General features: G+C 40.6%; 1 protein-coding gene across 1 annotated transcript; it reads left to right on the top strand.

The window, feature by feature from the left end:
- The first annotated feature begins 153 nt into the window (after positions 1-153).
- On the top strand, positions 154-19,571 carry LOC119723801 (arginine and glutamate-rich protein 1-A-like). Its single transcript, XM_038194667.1, has 5 exons — positions 154-338; positions 7,135-7,548; positions 7,833-8,058; positions 10,411-10,494; positions 16,104-19,571. The coding sequence occupies exons 2-5, from the start codon at positions 7,217-7,219 to the stop codon at positions 16,269-16,271; spliced, it is 810 nt and encodes a 269-aa protein (XP_038050595.1). The 5' UTR covers positions 154-338; positions 7,135-7,216; the 3' UTR covers positions 16,272-19,571.
- The last annotated feature ends 85 nt before the right edge of the window (positions 19,572-19,656 follow it).

The following is a 19,656-nucleotide window of genomic DNA, read 5'->3' as shown; positions in this document are numbered from 1 at the left end:
ATCCTATTAAGGTATTTTGCAAAAACTTGGTAGTTTTATTTTTCGATGTTTGCAAATGTTGTATATTCCCTTTAATACATGTAAAAGGCAAGGGTTATTCCTTGCTCTGATCATTACGCGCGGGAGCGACCCCGTCGTTGGTGGCGCTGTTGTCAGACAGTGGAAAAGTACAATGTACAAAGGCACATGAAAGTGCGGAGAACGATTTGTCTCTTGCGAATTTGCTTTTAATTGCTACGAAACTGAAAAAAAAAATAGGCATCGACGGGCGAGCGTAGGTAAACCGTAACATACAGATGGTTTGTATGCCACGTTTCAAGATTAGGTGACCAACATAGGTAAGTATTTGGTAATATTTTTGGAGATGGGCCCCTGGCTTTGCTGGTACCATGGAGGTAGCTCTACTGAGTGGAGCGTTGAATTACGGGTACCCCTCCATACAAACGCTCCACCGATTTGCCATACTTTGGTAGCACCATTACAGGGTCCTACTAAAGCGCGTCAACAAGCGTCAACAAGCGTCAACAAGTTTTAGTAGTCGTTAAGTGCGCGTCAACAAATTTTGTATAGGCCTTTGAACAATAAAAACAGCTTTATATGGTAGAAAAAGCAATAATGAACATCTTCTGCATATCAATTACAGTTAAAATTACTAAAAAAAAGTGGTTTTCCAGCGCGAAATCTACGACGGGTTTTTCGGTTTGGTATTGGCCGCCATCTTGTTTGAGATCTACATACTACGCATGCGTGGAGTGTACCATTTACGCATAGGGGTTTCTTTATACGATACGCTTAGCGATACCTCGTTTGGTTTTTGCATTGGGATGTTTTGGCAGATATTGTAAACAGTGTCGGCAAGCATATTTTTCAAATAATTAGCCAAGTACCGTGACCAAGTTTTGCATAATTTATAATTGAAAAAAAAAATAGTTTTCCTAATTTCCTATAAAGAAACCCCTATGCGTGAATGGTACACTCCACGCATGCGTAATACGTAGATCTCAAACAAGATGGCGGCCAATACTAAATCGAAAAATCCGTCGTAGATTTCGCGCTGGAAAACCACTTTTTAAATAATTTTAACTTTAATTGATATGTAGAAGATGTTCATTATTGCTTTTTCTACCATATAAAGCTGTTTTTATTGTTCTAAGGCCTATACAAAATTTGTTGACGCGCACTTAACGACTACTAAAACTTGTTGACGCTTGTTGACGCTTGTTTACGCTTGTTGACGCGCTTTAGTAGGACCGCCATTACACGGTCGTCATGACGGTATGCATTTTGTGCATGCCCTCGCGAGGACAAGGCCCAAAAAAACTGATAAAGAAAATACAAATGAGGAAGACAGTAACCCTGGATAGATCCACACATTCATGACATTCCATAAGACCCCTCAAATTGTTTCAAACAACCGGTAATTTTGAAAAAAGAACAAAATAGTCTGAATTTACCGCTCACAATTAAATGTGTCTGCCGAGTTGCACAGTCTATTTCACTGACATGACTGATGCATAATTCATTGCGCGCGTGTGTGACGTCACTATTGAAGAAAAACAAGTTGCGCTTACTCAATAGCTGTTTCATGTAGTCATATGTGCCCCGCGCCGTCTGACTGTGGGTTTTTGGTGCGGGGCACATATCAGTACATGAAACAGTCACTGATTAAGCGCGACTTGTTTTTCTTCAATAGTGACGTCACACACGCGCGCAATGAATTATGCATCAGTCATGTCAGTGAAATAGACTGTGCAACTCGGCAGACACATTTAATTGTGAGCGGTAAGTTCAGTCTATTTTGTTCTTTTTTCAAAATTACCGGTTGTTTGAAACAATTTGAGGGGTCTTATGAAATGTCATGAATGTGTGGATCTATCCAGGGTTACTGTCTTCCTCATTTGTATTTTCTTTATCAGTTTTTTTGGGCCTTGTCCTCGCGAGGGCATGCACAAAATGCATACCGTCATGACGATCGTGTAATGGTGCTACCAAAGTATGGCAAATCGGTGGAGCGTTTGTATGGAGGGGTACCCGTAATTCAACGCTCCACTCAGTAGAGCTACCATGGAGGTAGAATGCTTGGCTGGCTAGGCACCACGGATCATGTCAACTCGCCCCCTGGCCGACTCCCCCCCCCCCCCCCCCCCCCCCCCCCCCGTGGCCTCCGTATTGCTGCGCTGTACGTTAGGCCACACGTCTGGTTTTCCTCCAACCTACTGAGGAGTTTAGACTTAAGTCCAACCACTGTATGGCGCACCGTTTTTGAGCATTTTTTTGTTACATTACCACTGTAGGGTCGACGTCCCGAATTTCGGCACCATAACTAGGGTCGATTATCAGATTATTATTTTGTGACATATGCAGTATCGATTTACCCGGTACTCCCATCAACACACAGCACATGGGCATAGCGCATGTTGCGATACCAAAACTAAATCGATCCCGAACCTGCTTCGGTAATGTCATGTGACTTTGTAAGACATTCGTGTTGTCCGGAAATTCAGCACCCTGTGCGTAAGTTTGGCAGTGCGTGCAGTCACGTGCTTCTGCCATGGGCGGCACCATGTTTCAGCGCGTGGGGAAAAAGTTGCGTTACGCGCACGTTTAGTTCCGTAGGTTTATATTTTTACGCCCGTAAAAGTTGTATTTTTGCCCTATATTAGTTATGTCCCCAACAAAATTCAAAATGGTTATCAAGCTTATACAATATTGATTTTGTGAGTTGTTTATCACGTTCCGAAATTCGAGTCAATTTCTGATCCCTGCTCGTAAGTTCGGCATCCCCCACAAGACTACACACCTGCACTTTGTACAGACGATCTTCCACTTTGAGCGGCGCAAACGATCACCAACGTCAGAAAAACTTCCATTTTAACCACTTCGACCTGAAAAACTGGCTGCAATCATCATTTTCATCTTAAATCCATTTTACAATGAATCGTAAAAACTTGAAAAAAATAGTTCGCCTTTTGTGGAGAGATTTTTAATCCCAATTTTTTTGCAAGAATGCGTCGTAAGTTTCAATTATTTTTGGTTGAAAACCCAAGGGCGGGAGTTTGTCATGTCACCCGACAGCAAAATGGGTGGTCACGTGACCGCGTTGGCGGGCAAGTTCACTATTTATATAGGGGTGCCGAAATTCCCTGCGTGCCGAAATTCCGGACATTTACCCTAGGCCTACATGGTTGTAGCTATCGCAGCGGGTTCCCGATATTGACCTTTTCTATTCTACCAGAATTTCTGGTCACACGTAAAATTACCGAAGTTTAAATCGCTACAGAACACTCACCTTTCAGTTTTTCGCCCCCAAACTTTCCAAACTTGCGTGAAATGTTATCAAAATTATGTCACTGAAAGATTTTCATACATTTTGGACGTAAAAAAAAGAAGACTTTTGGTGAGTTTTTCAGAGCTTCGATTTTTTGTGGCTGAACACATGATCGCCATTTTTGTTTGAATGACCCGGAAATTGGGGTTGAAGGTGGTCACAAAAATGACAGGTTTTCCGCTATAAATGACCTTAATACTCTAGCTTGAGTAAGTCCAGCTGACATGCTCATATTTTATACACATGTAGCGCTAGCGCCATAAATGTGGCCAATTTACTGGACTACCTCCGTAAATAAAGGCCACACTTCCACCATATACAAAAACATGTTGAACTTTGTCAAATTTTGATTTTCACATTTAGGCTTAGTTTGTAGTTTATTTTTACTTTAGAAGCATACTCACCCTCTTTATAGGCTAATTAGAAAGTGATGCCTTTTTCAGGTGTCTAATTTGTGTGAAATTTCATGTTGAAATTTTGATGCGCAAACGTGTGCAAACAAATATGGAAATTTCACGAAATATAGACATCTGAAATGAATGGCCCAGAAAACTAATAAGAACATCGCTACAAATTTCCACTCAGTGTCGCCGTCCAACCCCGAAACGTGAAAGACAACTTCGGTCGACTTTCACTTAACAACAGAGGGCGTAATCAGAATTACGGAGCACGAAATACGACGTGCGCCTTATATCGTGTTTTAATTTTACGATCTGTTTCGCCGAGATGCAGATTTCGGTACCGAGTTGTTTGTTGGAATGAATATGCCTTAAAATATATTTCTGTCGGAATAAGACCTAATCGTAATGTTTAAAGTACCTAAAAAGTAGGCCAATACCTATTTTTGTTTATTGAAATGATGTGTATCATGCAACCATGTGATTGATCGCAGGTGTATTAGAATGAGCAATAAAATGTCAGAGAACATTGTTACAGATGACAGAAGAGTGGTTTTGTTATGTTTTTGATGGAGGGGTCATTAATTCAAATATATTTGTCCATGTACTTAAAAGTATAGCCACGGCATACTTAAGTTATAGGACCTATTGCAAATGTTTCTATTTTTGGAGAATCTGTATACATTTGTAAAATGTTCTGTAATTGGCACATGGGTTGATTTTCAGCAAAACAAAAATTATCGGAAGTCTTTCCATGCATAGGATTTAAGTTAAGCTTCTTAAGCTTTCGACAAACTATATTATAATATTTGTGGATTTATTGTATTTTCCTCCAATTTTCAATTATGAAATGATTTTAAATATTTTGCATGCAGTTGTTTTTACCAAAATCAAAAGAAATTCATTTATTTCATATTTAAACAAACGTGTATTTAGTAACAATGTCGGATGGCAAATAAAAGTTAGTTAATCAAACTAGAGACCAAAGTTGTGCACATAAACTTATCCTTTATTCAACAAACATCGATCCACATTGTTTTAAGAAGTAGGACACAATGGAGACTCCGTAGAATGATGTTTTCCGTTCGTGCGCGAATTATGGGCACGAAACTTTTCTGGCAGCCAATTTGACTCATCTGCAGACGACGACTTTCTTGCTGCTTCCTTGACGTTCGATATTGTTCAAATTATAGTTTATTAGTCATTCTTACAATATTAAAGTCCATAACTGTGTAGGATTTAGTTTTTGCAAGAAAAAAATCGGTCAAAGTACTAAGTGTGCGAAAAATGGTCACACGAGGATATTCTATGATTTCTCATCTTTTGCCCTCCGGGTCGATTAGGTAATCTTTCTTCAAATTTTTTGAGAAATTTAGAAATCTTTCTGGAGTCCATATGCACCAGTTTAGGACTAAACTCCTCATTTGGTTGGGAAACCAGACGTGTGGCCTAACGTACAGCGCAGCAATACTGAGGCCACACAAGTGGGGCTAGGGGCCAGACAACTCGACCGTTGAGACAACTCGACTTGGGACAGCTCGACCGTTGAGACAACTCTATCGTATGTGCGTTAAATGGAAAGACAAGCATGACGAGTCGTCCGTTGAGAGTGAGACAAGTCGATTGAGCATGTTGAGGGTACGAGTGAAAATGGCCAAAAAATTATAATATTGGTAAATGCAATACAGCTATGATTCTCGGATCCTACTATTGCCCGACCATGTCCAAATGTTTTTAAAAAGGCGATTCGTAGAGTCCTAGTTACTGGAACTAGCATGACTAGGGTTTTCCAAGCTGAGAGAGAGAGCATTTGATTCGGCGGTCGGGTACGGGATGGGGAGATGCCAAGTTTTTGGGTTTTTTGCCGTGGGGATTTTGTTGCCGTGTCAAGCTGCCGGTGGTGGGGTACGGGTTTGGGGTAGCCTGCTTGGCTCGGTCGGATCAGACTGGGTTGATAGCTGGGGTTGCTGGACGGGGTTGGCTTAGTTTAGTGTAGGAAAATGGTGGGCTATATCCCCTTCCAGTTTTTTTCCAACCTCCAAACTCTCCTGTCACAAAATGTTCAACCCAAGTTTTTCACATGTATTATTTTGACATGTCTGGGTACTATCATTGCTAGGGTGGGTTCAAATCCCTGATATCAAGCAAAAATTTACCAGAATTTCGCTTTACCAAGATCACAGGAGTCTCCACTTGGCTGTCTGTCATTGTTGGCTGTCGACTATAAAGAGTGCTTGACCAATTCTTGATCAATTGACCAATTGTCTAGACCAACAACAGCGCGGCTTTCATTTTATCGCACGAGGCAGTGAAACAAACTCTGGAATGAAAGCCGCGCTGTAGTTGGTCGTCATCGCCCTACACTACACAATTGCCAAGTTTAGAGTCGAGGATGTTTTATCATCATTCCAAAATGACTTCTGTAACCTATTAAAGCAGACTTCTTTTATTTCTGATGACGCTAGTTTTTTTTTGTAATTTTGAACGGTACTTTCCAGCCAAAACAAAGTGATTTTCTTATGCATTTCACAGTTGATGCCATGCAAATCAACCCGGTTTTGCACATTTACACTGTATGGTGCGTCACAGTGCTCGCCATTTTTATTTTTGTGTTGGATTTGGTCATCTTCATGTTATCATAATTCTGACCCAAAATTTCCCTCAAAATCCTGCCACTTGAAAATATCCCCCAAAATCAATTGCTACGCAGTTGAAGGAGTAAGGGAGAAGGTCTAGGTCTAAAGTTAGGATAAGTCGAAAGGGTTTCCCCCCGGTATGCACGGAGTGGCTACACAGATGGGGAGGGCAAAAAGAGGCCGCTATTTTTCCTTTGAAAAAAATCCCTTGGGGAATCAATCAGTAATAATGTAAACTGAATGGGGAATAAAAAAAAATTCTTAAGTCGAGAGTGTTTCCCCCAGAGTGGCTACGCAGACACGGAGTGGAAGGGCGCTGGAGGGGGCAAAAACAGGGCGCTATTTTCCTTTAAAAAACCCTCCAAGGGGACTAAATCATTATGATTGTAAACTGAATGGGGACTGCCAAAAATAAGTCTAAAGTGTTCCCCCCCCCCCCTAAGTTGCAACGCGGATACCCAGTGGGAGTGCAATGGAGCATGATGCGTGGACATACTGGTAGGACTGAGAAGGTTTACGGAGTAATCAACCGTGACTCCGTAGCCGGCTAACGAGGTGGATAGATTTAGTGGAGGTGTATTCTGCAATTGTGCCGATGAATGCCTTCTAGTTTAGGAGTAACCGTAACCATAATAACATTAATACAGTACAAATTTGCCTTTTCTGTTTAAAAAAATATGTCGGCATATTAGAACCACTATTAGATATGGTAATGCTGTAGTACTTAACAACCATGTATATCCTAACATTTGTTATTTTTCCTTCTATTCAGGTCTCAAAATCTCAGGATTTGAATACAGACCTCTCCCCCTTATAAATATCTTTCATCCCCCTGTCAAAATAAACTGTTAAATATGCCTCGGTCAAGAAGTCACAGCTCTTCACCAAAGCGAAAACACAAGCACAGCCACAAGTCCCGGTCCCGTTCTAGGGAGCGAGAGTCATCATCATCCCACAGATCCTCACGGAAGCATTCTCGCTCCAAGTCAAAGGAACGACGAGAGCGTGATCGCGACAGGGATAGAGAAAGGGAGCGCAGGCATCGGAGGTCCCATTCCAAGTCCGAGAGAAGCAGCCCTGTGGTGGACATGTTTGGCCGGGACCTGAGCAAACGGAATGAGCTGGAAGAGAAACAAAAAAAGGAGGAAGAGGAACGGCGGGCAGAGATTGAGAGACAACGCAAGATGTAAGACCATTACATCAAACAGGGAGAATCTTACACACTGAACCCAAATAATATAATCAGGGTTGACAGTTTTGCCTGAGGTTCTTGAATTTATTTCCATAAAACAACCTTGACACGCTATAATTTATTTCCATAAAACAAACTTGACACGCAATAATCCCCAATGGATACAAACCCACATACATATTGCACTGCAATGTGTTGTAGCCAAAATGACTCATTCCTGCATATTTCCCTGTTGTTTCGCCTTTGCTCTTCATCCATTTTTCCTTTCTCCTCTTCAGCCGGCAACAGGAGATGGAAGCCCGCCTGATTGAAGAGGAAGTTGCCAAGCGAGTAGAGGAGATGGTAGCCAAGCGAGTAGAGCAGGAGTTAGAGAAGCGTAAGGATGACATAGAGGCCGAGGTGCTACGTCGTGTGGAAGAGGCTAAACGCATCCTGGAGGCCGCCATGCTTGAAGAGATGGAGATGAAAAAACAGCAAGAACTGGAGGCCCAAAAAGCCAAAGAGGTCAGTTAAACAACTGGGTATTGTGGGTTTTTTTTAGTCTTTCATTGAAAGAATGTTAAGTTTCAGTTCTTGGTAGTGGAATTTCCATGGTAGATTCAGGGCTTTATTATCAGCTACATGTAAATAGTGAGGTCATGTTAGGCAGCAGCTCCAGTGTTACAACTGCTTCATTGTCATGTTTTGCCAGAATTTTTGGCTTTTACTGCAGTCTGTTCTCGTTTTTTCCTTGACTGAAGGTACATCTTAGTGGTCAGAAAATTGCATCACGTTGTAAATGAGTGAAAAAAATACTGCACTGAAAACTTAATCCAGGAGGGGGTCTTATCACTTCTAGAGAGTTCAGAGGGGTGAGGGTTGCCTCTTCTGAGAATGACGATCACCTCATATACATGTACACACCATATCACTTAGAGACTTGAAGTGAACAAGGCTCCCAGCAGGCGGGCTTCAAACCAACTGGTCGTAATCTGTTGATCAAGGAGAGGCAGGGATTGGAGGGCCTAACAATGACTGGATAAATAAATGGGAATGGTTCAGTGAGGTTGCTCTGCAGTCTCTTGAAGTTGTTAATAAAAGATACTCGGCAGTCTGCTATTGAATGGACATGGTAGCGTCAGTATCACACTGGGAGGAAGGTACACTTATCATAATTTATGCCTACGTCACCAAGTTGATGGCAGGTCGTATGACATGGCTAGAACATGAATTATGCAGATCCGTGCCAACGGCCGCGCCGACGCATGGAAGCCATGCGCCAGATGAAAGCGCTGGCTTGTATGCAAACGACAGCCTAGCAATACATGTATTCTGTGTCAATTTCTTCGTTGTTCCAAGCAGTCAGAATGATGCACAATAAATTGCTCTTTTTTGACGAAACCGGTTTTAGGGTCATTGCGTTTTAAATGGTGATATTATTTGAACGGACTGAGCAATTTCAGTATTTTTGTATCTAAAAAAAATTCTGGAATAGCTAGGTTTTCCAGTCTTTATACTTATTTTGGTGCTACATATTTTTTTTTTTAATATGAAATATATTTTTGGTGGTTTGGATTCAGCTTTTTTTTTAACTCACCCTAAATAAATGAAACGAGAACTGTTTTACACTCAAGGCTGCTGCCAGGCTTCTGCACAGTTTTCAGGAGAAACATGATCTCAGTCCCGCGACGCGGCGCTAGTATTTGCCGCGCATTGTATTGTGATGCACGTGTTCACAACATGCAGCTAGCTACTACAATCATCCGGGACACCATGTGCATACGTACTGCATAATTCATGTTTTCACAGTGATGCCAATGACCTCCGTAGCGAAATGGTGACGTAAGCATATATTATGATAAGTGTACCTTCCTCCCAGTGTGATACTGACGCTACCAATGGACATACATAAAGAACTTGACAGATGGGTCAGACAGTGTTACTCAAACAACAAAAGGAGACCCTCAAAGAATTCAGCTTGTTACAGTTCAACTGGAAATCAACATAATTTATGTGTCAAGCTCTCAGCTAGGGAAATGATTAAACAAATTGACACTGTTTTGTAGTTCCAGTACTCGTAGCTCAAACTGAGTAACTCTTGCATGCCACTATAACCAATCAATATTCAATATATAGCTTGAATGTACACATTTATGGGGGTTCTTTTTGGGGGGGGGGCTGTGGTCCAATGGCCGTGGTACGTGGGTTCGAATCCTGAACATGGTCCTTGTGCTCTTGAGCAAGGCATGTTACCATTATGCTTTTGTCCTTCGGATGGGACGTAAAGCCGTAGGTCCTGTGTGTTGTGTTATGCACGTTAAAGAGCCTGGTAACACTTATCGCTAAGAGAAGGGGTTTGCCCCGGTGTTTCTGGCAGTGGCTGCAATATGCGCCGCAGCACCTTGTGTACCCTTTATAAAGGTGCTTCATAATGGGTCTCATGTTTCTCATAAACTTCATTTACCAGTCTTTAATAATAGACATAATTACCAGCGCCTTGAATATCTAATTGTTGGTAGATGCGTGCGCTATATAAGACTCCAGTATTATTATTATTTATGATTATAATTTTCTTCATGTAAGCAATCTGTGGCTCTTGTTAGACTTGCACGTACATATGCAGTGTTCACTTCTCATTAATTGACGGGACTTGCCAGCCCTCTTCTTCTGTGCGTGACTTGTTCCGAGTGAACCGAGCCATCTGTATGCTGGCGATGAATGCCCGTTATAGATTCCAGGCAGTGCAAAACTAGTTTGAGGCAAGCAACAAGCAAATACAGGGCATAGTCTTAAGGCAAATATTGATGTATATTTTATTATGAGGGTATGATAGAATGAGGGCTAATGACCGAAACCTCTCTGTCTTCATATTTGTAGGAAGAAGAGAGAAGGAAACGGGAGGAGTTGGAACGCATCATGGAGGAGAATCGTCGCAAGATGGAGGAAGCTCAAAGGAAGCTGGTAGGTGTCCCCCTAATTAGCCTCGGTGGCCCGGCATTCTTCTCCCTCCTACTCTCTGTGCCAATGACCCACCAACTGTTAAGATTTTAAATGTACCTCCCATCAACCATGTCAACCAGAATGCTATTATGGCTTCAAAGGTTGTCCCAGCAACAGAAGGCATCCAATCAGAAACCAGAAGCATGCTCGAAGGTTTTGACATATTGTGCTTTGATTAATATCATTTCTCAAACTAACATAATGTACATGTACTCATATTTACTAGGTGAAACTCTGGGTTTTTACCCCTCAGCCGAGAGGCTCGAGGGGTATTGTCATCGCCTAGGGCGTCCGTCCGTCCGGATGTGTGTGTGTCTGTCCGTCCGTCCGTCCGTCCGGGCAGCTTAGTTTCCGGATGATAACTTGAGTTAGAAATGTTGTTTGGGGTTGTAACTTCGGTAGGGGGTTGCCCTTGGGAGTAGGCAAGTTGGGATTGGTTTTGAGGTCAAAAGGTCAAAGGTCAAGGTCACCGTGGTGAGTTAAATGTAAATGGTTTCCGGATGATAACTTGAGTTAGAAATGAGATTTTGGTGTCTAACTTTGGAAGAGGGTTGCCCTTGGGAGAAGGCAAGTTGGGATTGGTTTTGGGGTCAAAAGGTCAAAGGTCAAGGTCAGCATGGTGAGATAAAGGTAAATGGTTTCCGGATGATAACTTGAGTTAGAAATGAGATTTTGGTGTCTAACTTTGATAGGGGTTTGCCCTTGGGTACAGGCAAGTTGGAATGGTTTTGGGGTCAAAAGGTCAAAGGTCAAGGTCACCGTGGTGAGTTAAATGTAAATGGTTTCCGGATGATAACTTGAGTTAGAAATGAGATTTTGGTGTCTAACTTTGGTAGAGGGTTGCCCTTGGGAGTAGGCAAGTTGGGATTGGTTTTGGGGTCAAAAGGTCAAAGGTCAAGGTCACCATTGTGAGTTAAAGGTAAATGGTTTCCGGATGATAACTTGAGTTAGAAATGCGATTTTGGTGTCTAACTTTGGAAGAGGGTTCCCCTTGGGAGAAGGCAAGTTTGGATTGGTTTTGGGGTCAAAAGGTCAAAGGTAAAGGTCAGCATGGTGAGTTAAAGGTAAATGGTTTCCGGATGATAACTTGAGTTAGAAATGAGATTTTGGTGTCTGACTGAGGTAGGGGTTTGCCCTTGGGTACAGGCAAGTTGGGATTGGTTTTGGGGTCAAAAGGTCAAAGGTCAAGGTCACCGTGGCGAGTTCAATGTAAATGGTTCCGAATGATAACTTGAGTTAGAAATGAAATGTTGGTGTCTAACTTCGGTAGGGGGTTTCCCATTGGTACAGGCATGTTGGGACTGGTTCTGGGGTCAAAGGCCAAAGGTCAAGGTCACCACGTTGAGTTAAAGGTTAATGGTTTCCGGATGATAACTTGACTCTGGCTGAGGGGTTTCAACAGCAACGCTGTTATTTTTGTTTTTCTCATAGTTGATACTATTCCATGTTTGTTGTGTCCAGCATATTTTTTTGGCATTCTTCTTTGCTGATCTTGTGCAGATCTCATATGGAACACTACCCCTATCTTTGTGCAAAGTCAGAAATTGGCAAGTGCATTTCAGTTACGAAGACCTCACTCATTTGTTTGTTATTTCTACGTGGGCCTACACTGTGTATGCCACATTTGTGCTTACTTGCAAGATCAGCCAGCTGGTGATGAGTTGGTAGGCTGTTGCCTCTCCTCATAGATTGAGGTCAGGTTTTCAGTCAAGGAGCGTTTTTGGCCTGGATATTCTCATGATACATGTAATTTGTGCCCCCACACTGTCCAACTGATTTCCATTGCAAGTCGCATTTGTCCGATATTTGTTTATGTAATACTTCTCAGAAATTTCAAATGGGTGAGTTGGTGAAGATGCTTCTTGTTTGTTTGCAATAAAATTCATTCTGTGTGGATTTTGGAGATACATTAATCCTAACGTACCTGAATCCATCAAAATCCACCCCCCTGTTTCAGGGGATTTCGGCAGATTCAGGATACCTCCATATTGCACAAACTGGGGGATTTTGATGGATTCAGGATTGTAAGCCTAGCGGAACTTGCAGGATTTTGATGGATTCAGGATACCTCCATATTGAGCTTTTGGGGGACTTTGGTGGATTCAGGATCTCAACAGAATAACTCTTTCGCTAGTTTTGTGGTCGAGTAAATACTGCTTGTAGCCCTGCCAGGTCTGTCACATGCTGTACAAAAATGTATGTACTGGGCGGTTGGGAGCTTGTGACTGCGGCTTATTAGGCCTCAGCATAATTACCCACAGACCAAGTTGAAAGGAAAAACAACCCACATCATATCCACCAGCAGTTGAACCATGCATTGGTGTATTTTGATGGATCCTATGCTACAACACACATCACAATTTTCATGCAAGCATGGTATCCTGAATCCGTCAAAATCCACCAGAAATTTAGGTGATGGATTTTGAAGACTCTATGGAAAAACATGCTGTATTTTTTTTATGCCACCATGGTATCCTGAATCCGCCAGAATCCATCAAGACTTTTGCTGGTGGACTTTGGCGGATTCAGGATACCTCCATTATCAACACTGGGGGATTCTGATGGACTGAGGATACCAGCATTTTTTGCATGACAAAATTGGTGGATTTCGGCGGATTCAGGATATTTTCTAGTAAAAGAGCCCCAGGAGTTAGGGTTAAAGACATGGTGCAGACTTGAAAATAAATTAAGAAACTCAGAAGAAACAATTGATTGAGTATGGAAGTTTGTTTCCAGTTCCGTTATTATATCAAGTAAATAGATGGTACCTTTTTTGGACTTAAGTTACAGAGCTCATATCAGGAGCTTGCGACACCATCACGGTGTCTTTATCAACTGGCATTGTTGAGGCCCTCACGTGACCCGTCACGTGACCAAGCTTGGTCACATGACAGGAGGCAGTCGTACATGTGGGCCAGCATGTACCCTCCATCTCTGTTCATATGGGGGCAATGTGGATTTCTACTGCCTCATGGATTTTGCGTTCCTAGAGGTTGCCCTCCCTCTTAACATTGTCATCTCTTAACATCTCTCTTAACATTGACCATGGAGGTGTTATGTCCTGGGGTGAAAATAACGCCAGTTGATAAAGACTCTGTGATGGTGTCACAAGCTCCTGATATGAGCTCTGTAACTTAAGTCCCAAATAGGTACATTATATTTACTTAATAATTATTTATTGTATGAAAATATTCTGAACATATCTAATGATCATAAAGACTGAATATCTCATTTAAGACTGAAATACAAGCATGTACATACACACACAGACTCACAATGCACTTTGTATTGAACAAGTCTGAACCTTGGCTTCATTTTCTCAACTCTTTATTTGTTGTCTCCGTACTGGTATTGAGCAACATGATTCTGATTTTTGATTGGTTGTCTGGGTCTGTAGAGTGTCTCTCATTGGCTGGTGCAAGCGTGCTGCACTTATTGTTTACTTGCGCATGGAGAACCAAAGCATTGGCAGAGAGGGGGAAGAGTGTTAGGGTCATCGAACTTAGTGTAGGCTTTTAGGAGGGGGAGGGGATTGGAGGAGGGGTGTGGAGGTGGTCTTTTGGGGGCGGGATTGATTTGGGTTTCTAACAAAATTTGTCTCTTTCTTGTCTGCAGATTGGATTTTTTGAAGGACTTTGCTTTGAAATGGAAATCTTAATTCTGTTTTTACAAATTTGGAACCCCCTCGTTAGCAAAGAACACAGATGCCAACAAAGTCCTTCAAACATCTCGTCCCCTCAGCTATGTCAATACATCATGTCCATTCACTACCATGTCTTTCTCTTGCAGGTTTTTATCCCAGTTTCACCCTTAAAAATTTTTTTGCTCTACTCTGTCTTTGCACATTTATCATTTTCTCCTGCCAAAGTAAAAAAAAACACAAAAAAATACACTAACTCTAATCCCCCACTGCAAAAACCTGATTAATTTTAGGCAAAGAATTTGACCTTCATGATTAATATTAACCTACCATTATAAACCAGCCTTGGTCACAAATAGTTCACAAAGACAAGGTTCACATTTGTCCCTCAATGATTAGGGACCTCGACACTTTCCCCTGAAATAAGTCCTGGTTTTCCCCCTTTTTGATTCATCTTCTCCCCCCTTAGTTGGGAGTTGTGCAAGAGAGGGGCTTGCTTGTTTTTTAACCTTAGCTTCCAACGTGGATTAAGGTGCAGCCAGGAGCGTGAGGCTAGCCCTCCCTCATTACTGGGAGTCAAGCAACCAGCAGGGCTGGGCTGGGCTGGGCCAGTGGCCCCCCATGATGTACCCTACACCCACAAGAACTTCCCGACAAAGTTTGCTGTTTCATCTTTATTTGGTTGGTCAATTGCGAGTGATTTCAATTGCATTAATTCGTAGGATCAGAGTTTGGCATAAAAGGCGGTAGGTATTTTTCTATGAAAAGGAACTGAAGAATGAAAGGTGATTCTTAAAAAATAGATTGGCAATTGATGTATTTTGTTGATTTTATTGTTTCCAAAGTTAGATTCATTTTTGGGGGTAAAAGTTTGTGTATAAATATGCCTTTGAATTTACTGTCAAACATAATAAAATATGTTATTTAAATCATGTTAAAATACTCAAATGCTACTGTGAAAACAAACAAAAAAGAATGAAGAAATGTATTTGAGTATTGCAGCATCGTGAAAACTAAAAAAAATTAACAGAAAATTGAATCACTTTAATCACAGCTTTTAATGTTTGGTGAAAAGCAGCATTGTTTTGGTCAAAAAAATCTGAAAAGAAAATGAAAGCTTGACTATAGTGAAGTGTTTGTAGCAGGGGACAATTCAGTAGGAATTAGGAATGTAATAAAATGATCAAAACATTAATTTGGGATGAGCTACCCAAAAATCATGCTTTTTTATGTACATTGTAATTGGTTTCAATTACTACTGATGTTTAAGAAAAGACTCAGAATTCAAAAAAAAGGTCAGTGCTTTAACAGTGGAAGTCTTTATACCACAGTTTCTTTGGAAGTATTTCAAATGTTGGTTACTCAAAAAGCATGCATGTGTGGTGGGTTTATGGTGTTTGGCTTCTTGGGACCGTTAACAAATGAAGAAATGCTTTAAAGTGGGTTGTGGTTTCATTTTGTTCATGTTACTAGATGTTTGATTTACGCTCTTTGTCTTATAGGACATTTGTATTTCACTGGATTGTCAATTGTGGGGTGTGCGTAGGTGCTACATGATTTTAAAGTAAAAGAGTAAAATACTACATTGACTGAAGTACTAGGTTTTTTTTGGATTTCCCATACATTGTATGTATTTTGAAATAGTCACTCTGACAAATCTTGTTTGTCATTGATACCTTGCAATTTTTTTAAATATTTGCCATTGAGCAGGGTACCAGGAATATGCCAATGCCAGTGTGTTATAAATGTCTTGAAATCAGTGAACACACAGGCATTCGGTTGTCCTAGCCACTGGTGCCCTACGTCAAGACTGGTTAACACTAACAGGGCACCAGTTACATAAAATGAACACTAGTGAGTAAACGGTGACTGATCTAGAAGTGGTTATGTTTGTTGTTCACACGCAACCTTTTTCTTTTTCTCCAACTAGGCTGAGGAGAGGCTGGAGATGGTGGAACGCCAGCGAAAAATGGATGAGGAGCGATTGGCCTTTGTGCAGGAGCAACAGAAGCTCCAGAAGGCCGATCAGGACCTGATCCTGAACAAAAAGAGCGCTCGTCCTAAGCTCTCTTTCGGCCTCAACATGAAAAAGCCATAGTCTGCTCCCCTCCCCCTTCCTCCCTTGGCCGTTCAGCCAGTCCCCCCTTCTCTCAGCTTGGTGTTTGTCCTCAAAACTACAGTTGCTTCAGTTCCTCCACATCAGACATCTCTCCTGCTGGTGGACTTCTTGCTGCGAGGCAACGAGTTGCTATGCATCAAGGGATTACACCTGCTTTGTTATGTAGGTATTTACAATACGACTAGTCGTTTTGTCCTGGAATGGAAACTGCTAACCTCAAACCTTTCTTTGCACTAAAGTTGTTAGCTTATTTAATAAGGGAATAAATGTGTGTTTGGGAGGTATTAAACACTATGTTTAAGACCGGTTCGAGTCATCCCGACTCCAACCGGTCAGTGTTTAATACTGACCATGCACATATTCATTCCCATTCATACATACCTTTTCATTTAAAAAAATCAAAACTTTTCAATCCACAAGAGTAAAAAAATTTTTTTAAATTATATATTTCAAAAGATTTTGTTCAACAAAAACCCCTCTAGCTATACAATGGTAAGGCCCTCTGGTAAACAACTCCTTATGGAGATTGACGCGCGTGTTGTGTGTACTGCGACATGTCGCGCAGAACGCAGATGTACTGCTGAAGTGTGAATTTAGGACTATGAAATACTGACTCACTGGTAGTATTGCGCATGCCTACGTGAGGATTGTGAAGGTTCAACCAATAAAACGGTGCTGGCACCAGATTTCAGAGGAGTCCAAATTTCATGCGACACTGGAAAAGTGTTTCAAGACCAGCCAGCCAGCAATGTCTTTAGCAACCATTTAAAACTGGCCATGTGATGGGCTCTCGACCAATAGGAATGGGTAAACTGTCGAAGGTATTTATGAATTATTTTGAAGACATCACAAAATGATATGATTTAAAGGTACATGTAGTTTCTGATTGTGATCCAATCTCATTTGTGAGTAGATCTTGGACTGTTTCCAAATGTATCATTATTATGTTGTACTTTGACAAGACTCAAAATGTGACTCCATTTTTAAAAAAAATTGTGTTGGTTGTGCCCTTTAACCTGTCTCCATGTATTTATTAGCCTATCTTCAAAGAAAACTTCAGTGAGTGAAAATTGTAGAACTTATACATGTAAGTAGTTTTTCATGTGACTGTTTTTAATTTGAAAACTGTTTCTCATATGCGCAGTGTACATTTCAAAGCGTTTGCTTCCTAGGAAGAACAATCTACCCATTGATTCATGTCTGTTGTGGATTACATAAATGATTAACTTTTAAAAATCAAGAATGCATGAAATGATGAATTCTACAAGTGTACATGAACTTATAAGTGGAAAAAATGATGAAATTGTGACTACATTTCAATAATCATGATTCATCTCAAAGTATGAAGGAATTGTTCATCTGTTGCATCACAACCACCACAACACCCCCCCCCCCCAAAAAAGAGAAAAGTTTAAAAAATGGTGTATGACTATTTCTGCACCTATTTATGTTATGGGTAGTATTGAACCTCCGTACCCTATACAAGTAAATTACCTTATGAATTGCAGTTAATGTCTACTTTTTACTGTACTATCTTTTGTAAAACTTTCAAAGACCATCAACCCCCATGTAAAGACATGCTCATTTTCCTGCAATCAGTTGATCTGCTCTTTTTTCCATTAAAAATTGAAAACCAGTACAGAGATTCTCGTAAATTTTTTGTGACTTCCCGGTTGTAGGTATAATGAAGTAATCTCATTGTGGATTTCCAAGGATCTGATTTGGTCAGTAAAGTCATATCATTTTGGCTAAGCTTGAGCATGTCATTATTTACTTTGTCCGGAAGAACCTCTGCATTGTTCTGGGAAAATTTTCATAAGAAACGTTTCGACTCGCCAAAACTGATAACTTCATTGCAGGAAGATTGAAGGGAAGTTGGTCAGAATCTGCAACGTATACAATGTCCAGAATGTATCCAGATCTCCTCCTGGATATAAATTGAGATGGGCCCTAACCTAGCAAATAATTACCATAAAGCTTAAATGGATCAAAGATTGTACTGACACCTAACACCCTGTGAAATTATTCTGTCTGACTCACTATCATTTAGAAGAACTCAAGAAATGTAGTCAGTTGACTGATCAGTCAACTGACTACATGATCAGTGGGAAATAAAGAGTTCTGTTGCCAAAAATTGTGTTTCATGATCTAAAGGTTGTGCATGGCTTTTCACTGTTTTCTCCAAAAGAGTAAAATCAATGGAGTTGAAACTTCAACACACTAGGTTTTTATCATTCTTCTGTGGATTTTGAGTGGTGTTATTAATGGAAAAGAAACAACTGCATGAAAAGCAAATGGTCCTATTCCTATATGCCGTTCAGGTAAACCAAGTTAATTGACATTATTGTATCAGAACCTAGGTTGTTGAAATGCCAAATGTTCAATTCCAAGGTGCACAATTGATGGTTTTTAGCCCAAATTTGGGAAAATATGATGAAATTAACGTTTTTAAAGAAAGTACAAATTAAGTCACTTGTGTAAACCTGAATTAAACACAGACTTCTGGCATCAATTGGACCTAACATTGTCCAAAGCAATGGTATTTTGGAGGGCTGACATTTCCTCAATGAATGTTTCTGTGGGCTCTTTTGACCAAAATATGTAATTGTATTGACTCATTAGCCCTGCCGACTACTTTTTATACCGCCCCCGCACTCTATAGATTCATCACGGAGTAAATACAGTGTAGTACAATGTAATGTAAGTGCTAAAGGATTGATTTACTTGGAAGTTTTTTTTTTTCATATTTGAACAAAATTGCTTATGACAGAGCCATAGAGATATCTAAAAACCATCCCTTTTCATAGAATTTAACTGTTATGTGTGTGTGTTGAAAGGAACATGACCCTAAATCCTTAGGGTGTGACTGTGAAAATCAACATAAAACTACTTGGAAACGAAATATTCTTTTTCATTATGGTTACAGGTTGTCTGTGAAATTCACATTGGTTAATTGATTTCATTGGAATGTTTTTCAGCCAGAATGTATGGGCGGGGCAAAAGGTGGTGTGCATATTTGTTCACATTTGTATTTTCCTACTTTGAGCACACTTGTATCTGTGTGTAATTTCCCCAGATCCAAATATTTTAATTCGATAGCAATACTTTTATGCTTTATCGGTGTACATAATAGCAGGTTTTTAATGGTAGCTCACCATCTCTGAGGGAGAACTTAGAAGTTTTCTGTTTAGCTTTACAATTGACTGTCCCACAATGTGTTCTGTCAAATACAACAGCTTGTCAGCAGGAAATAAACATTGGAAGTTTGTTGATCAGTGATGCTTGTTTCATTTTTAATTTGCAAGGTTTCCCCTTCAGTAAATGATCAAAAAATTGTATTCTAACAAAATTACAATAGATTTTT

The sequence above is a fragment of the Patiria miniata genome, unplaced genomic scaffold (genome assembly GCF_015706575.1).
Source record: "Patiria miniata isolate m_02_andy unplaced genomic scaffold, ASM1570657v1 HiC_scaffold_17, whole genome shotgun sequence".
Taxonomy (NCBI): domain Eukaryota; kingdom Metazoa; phylum Echinodermata; class Asteroidea; order Valvatida; family Asterinidae; genus Patiria; species Patiria miniata.
Note: the sequence above shows the minus strand (reverse complement) of the source record. Positions and strands in the feature narration are given on the sequence as shown.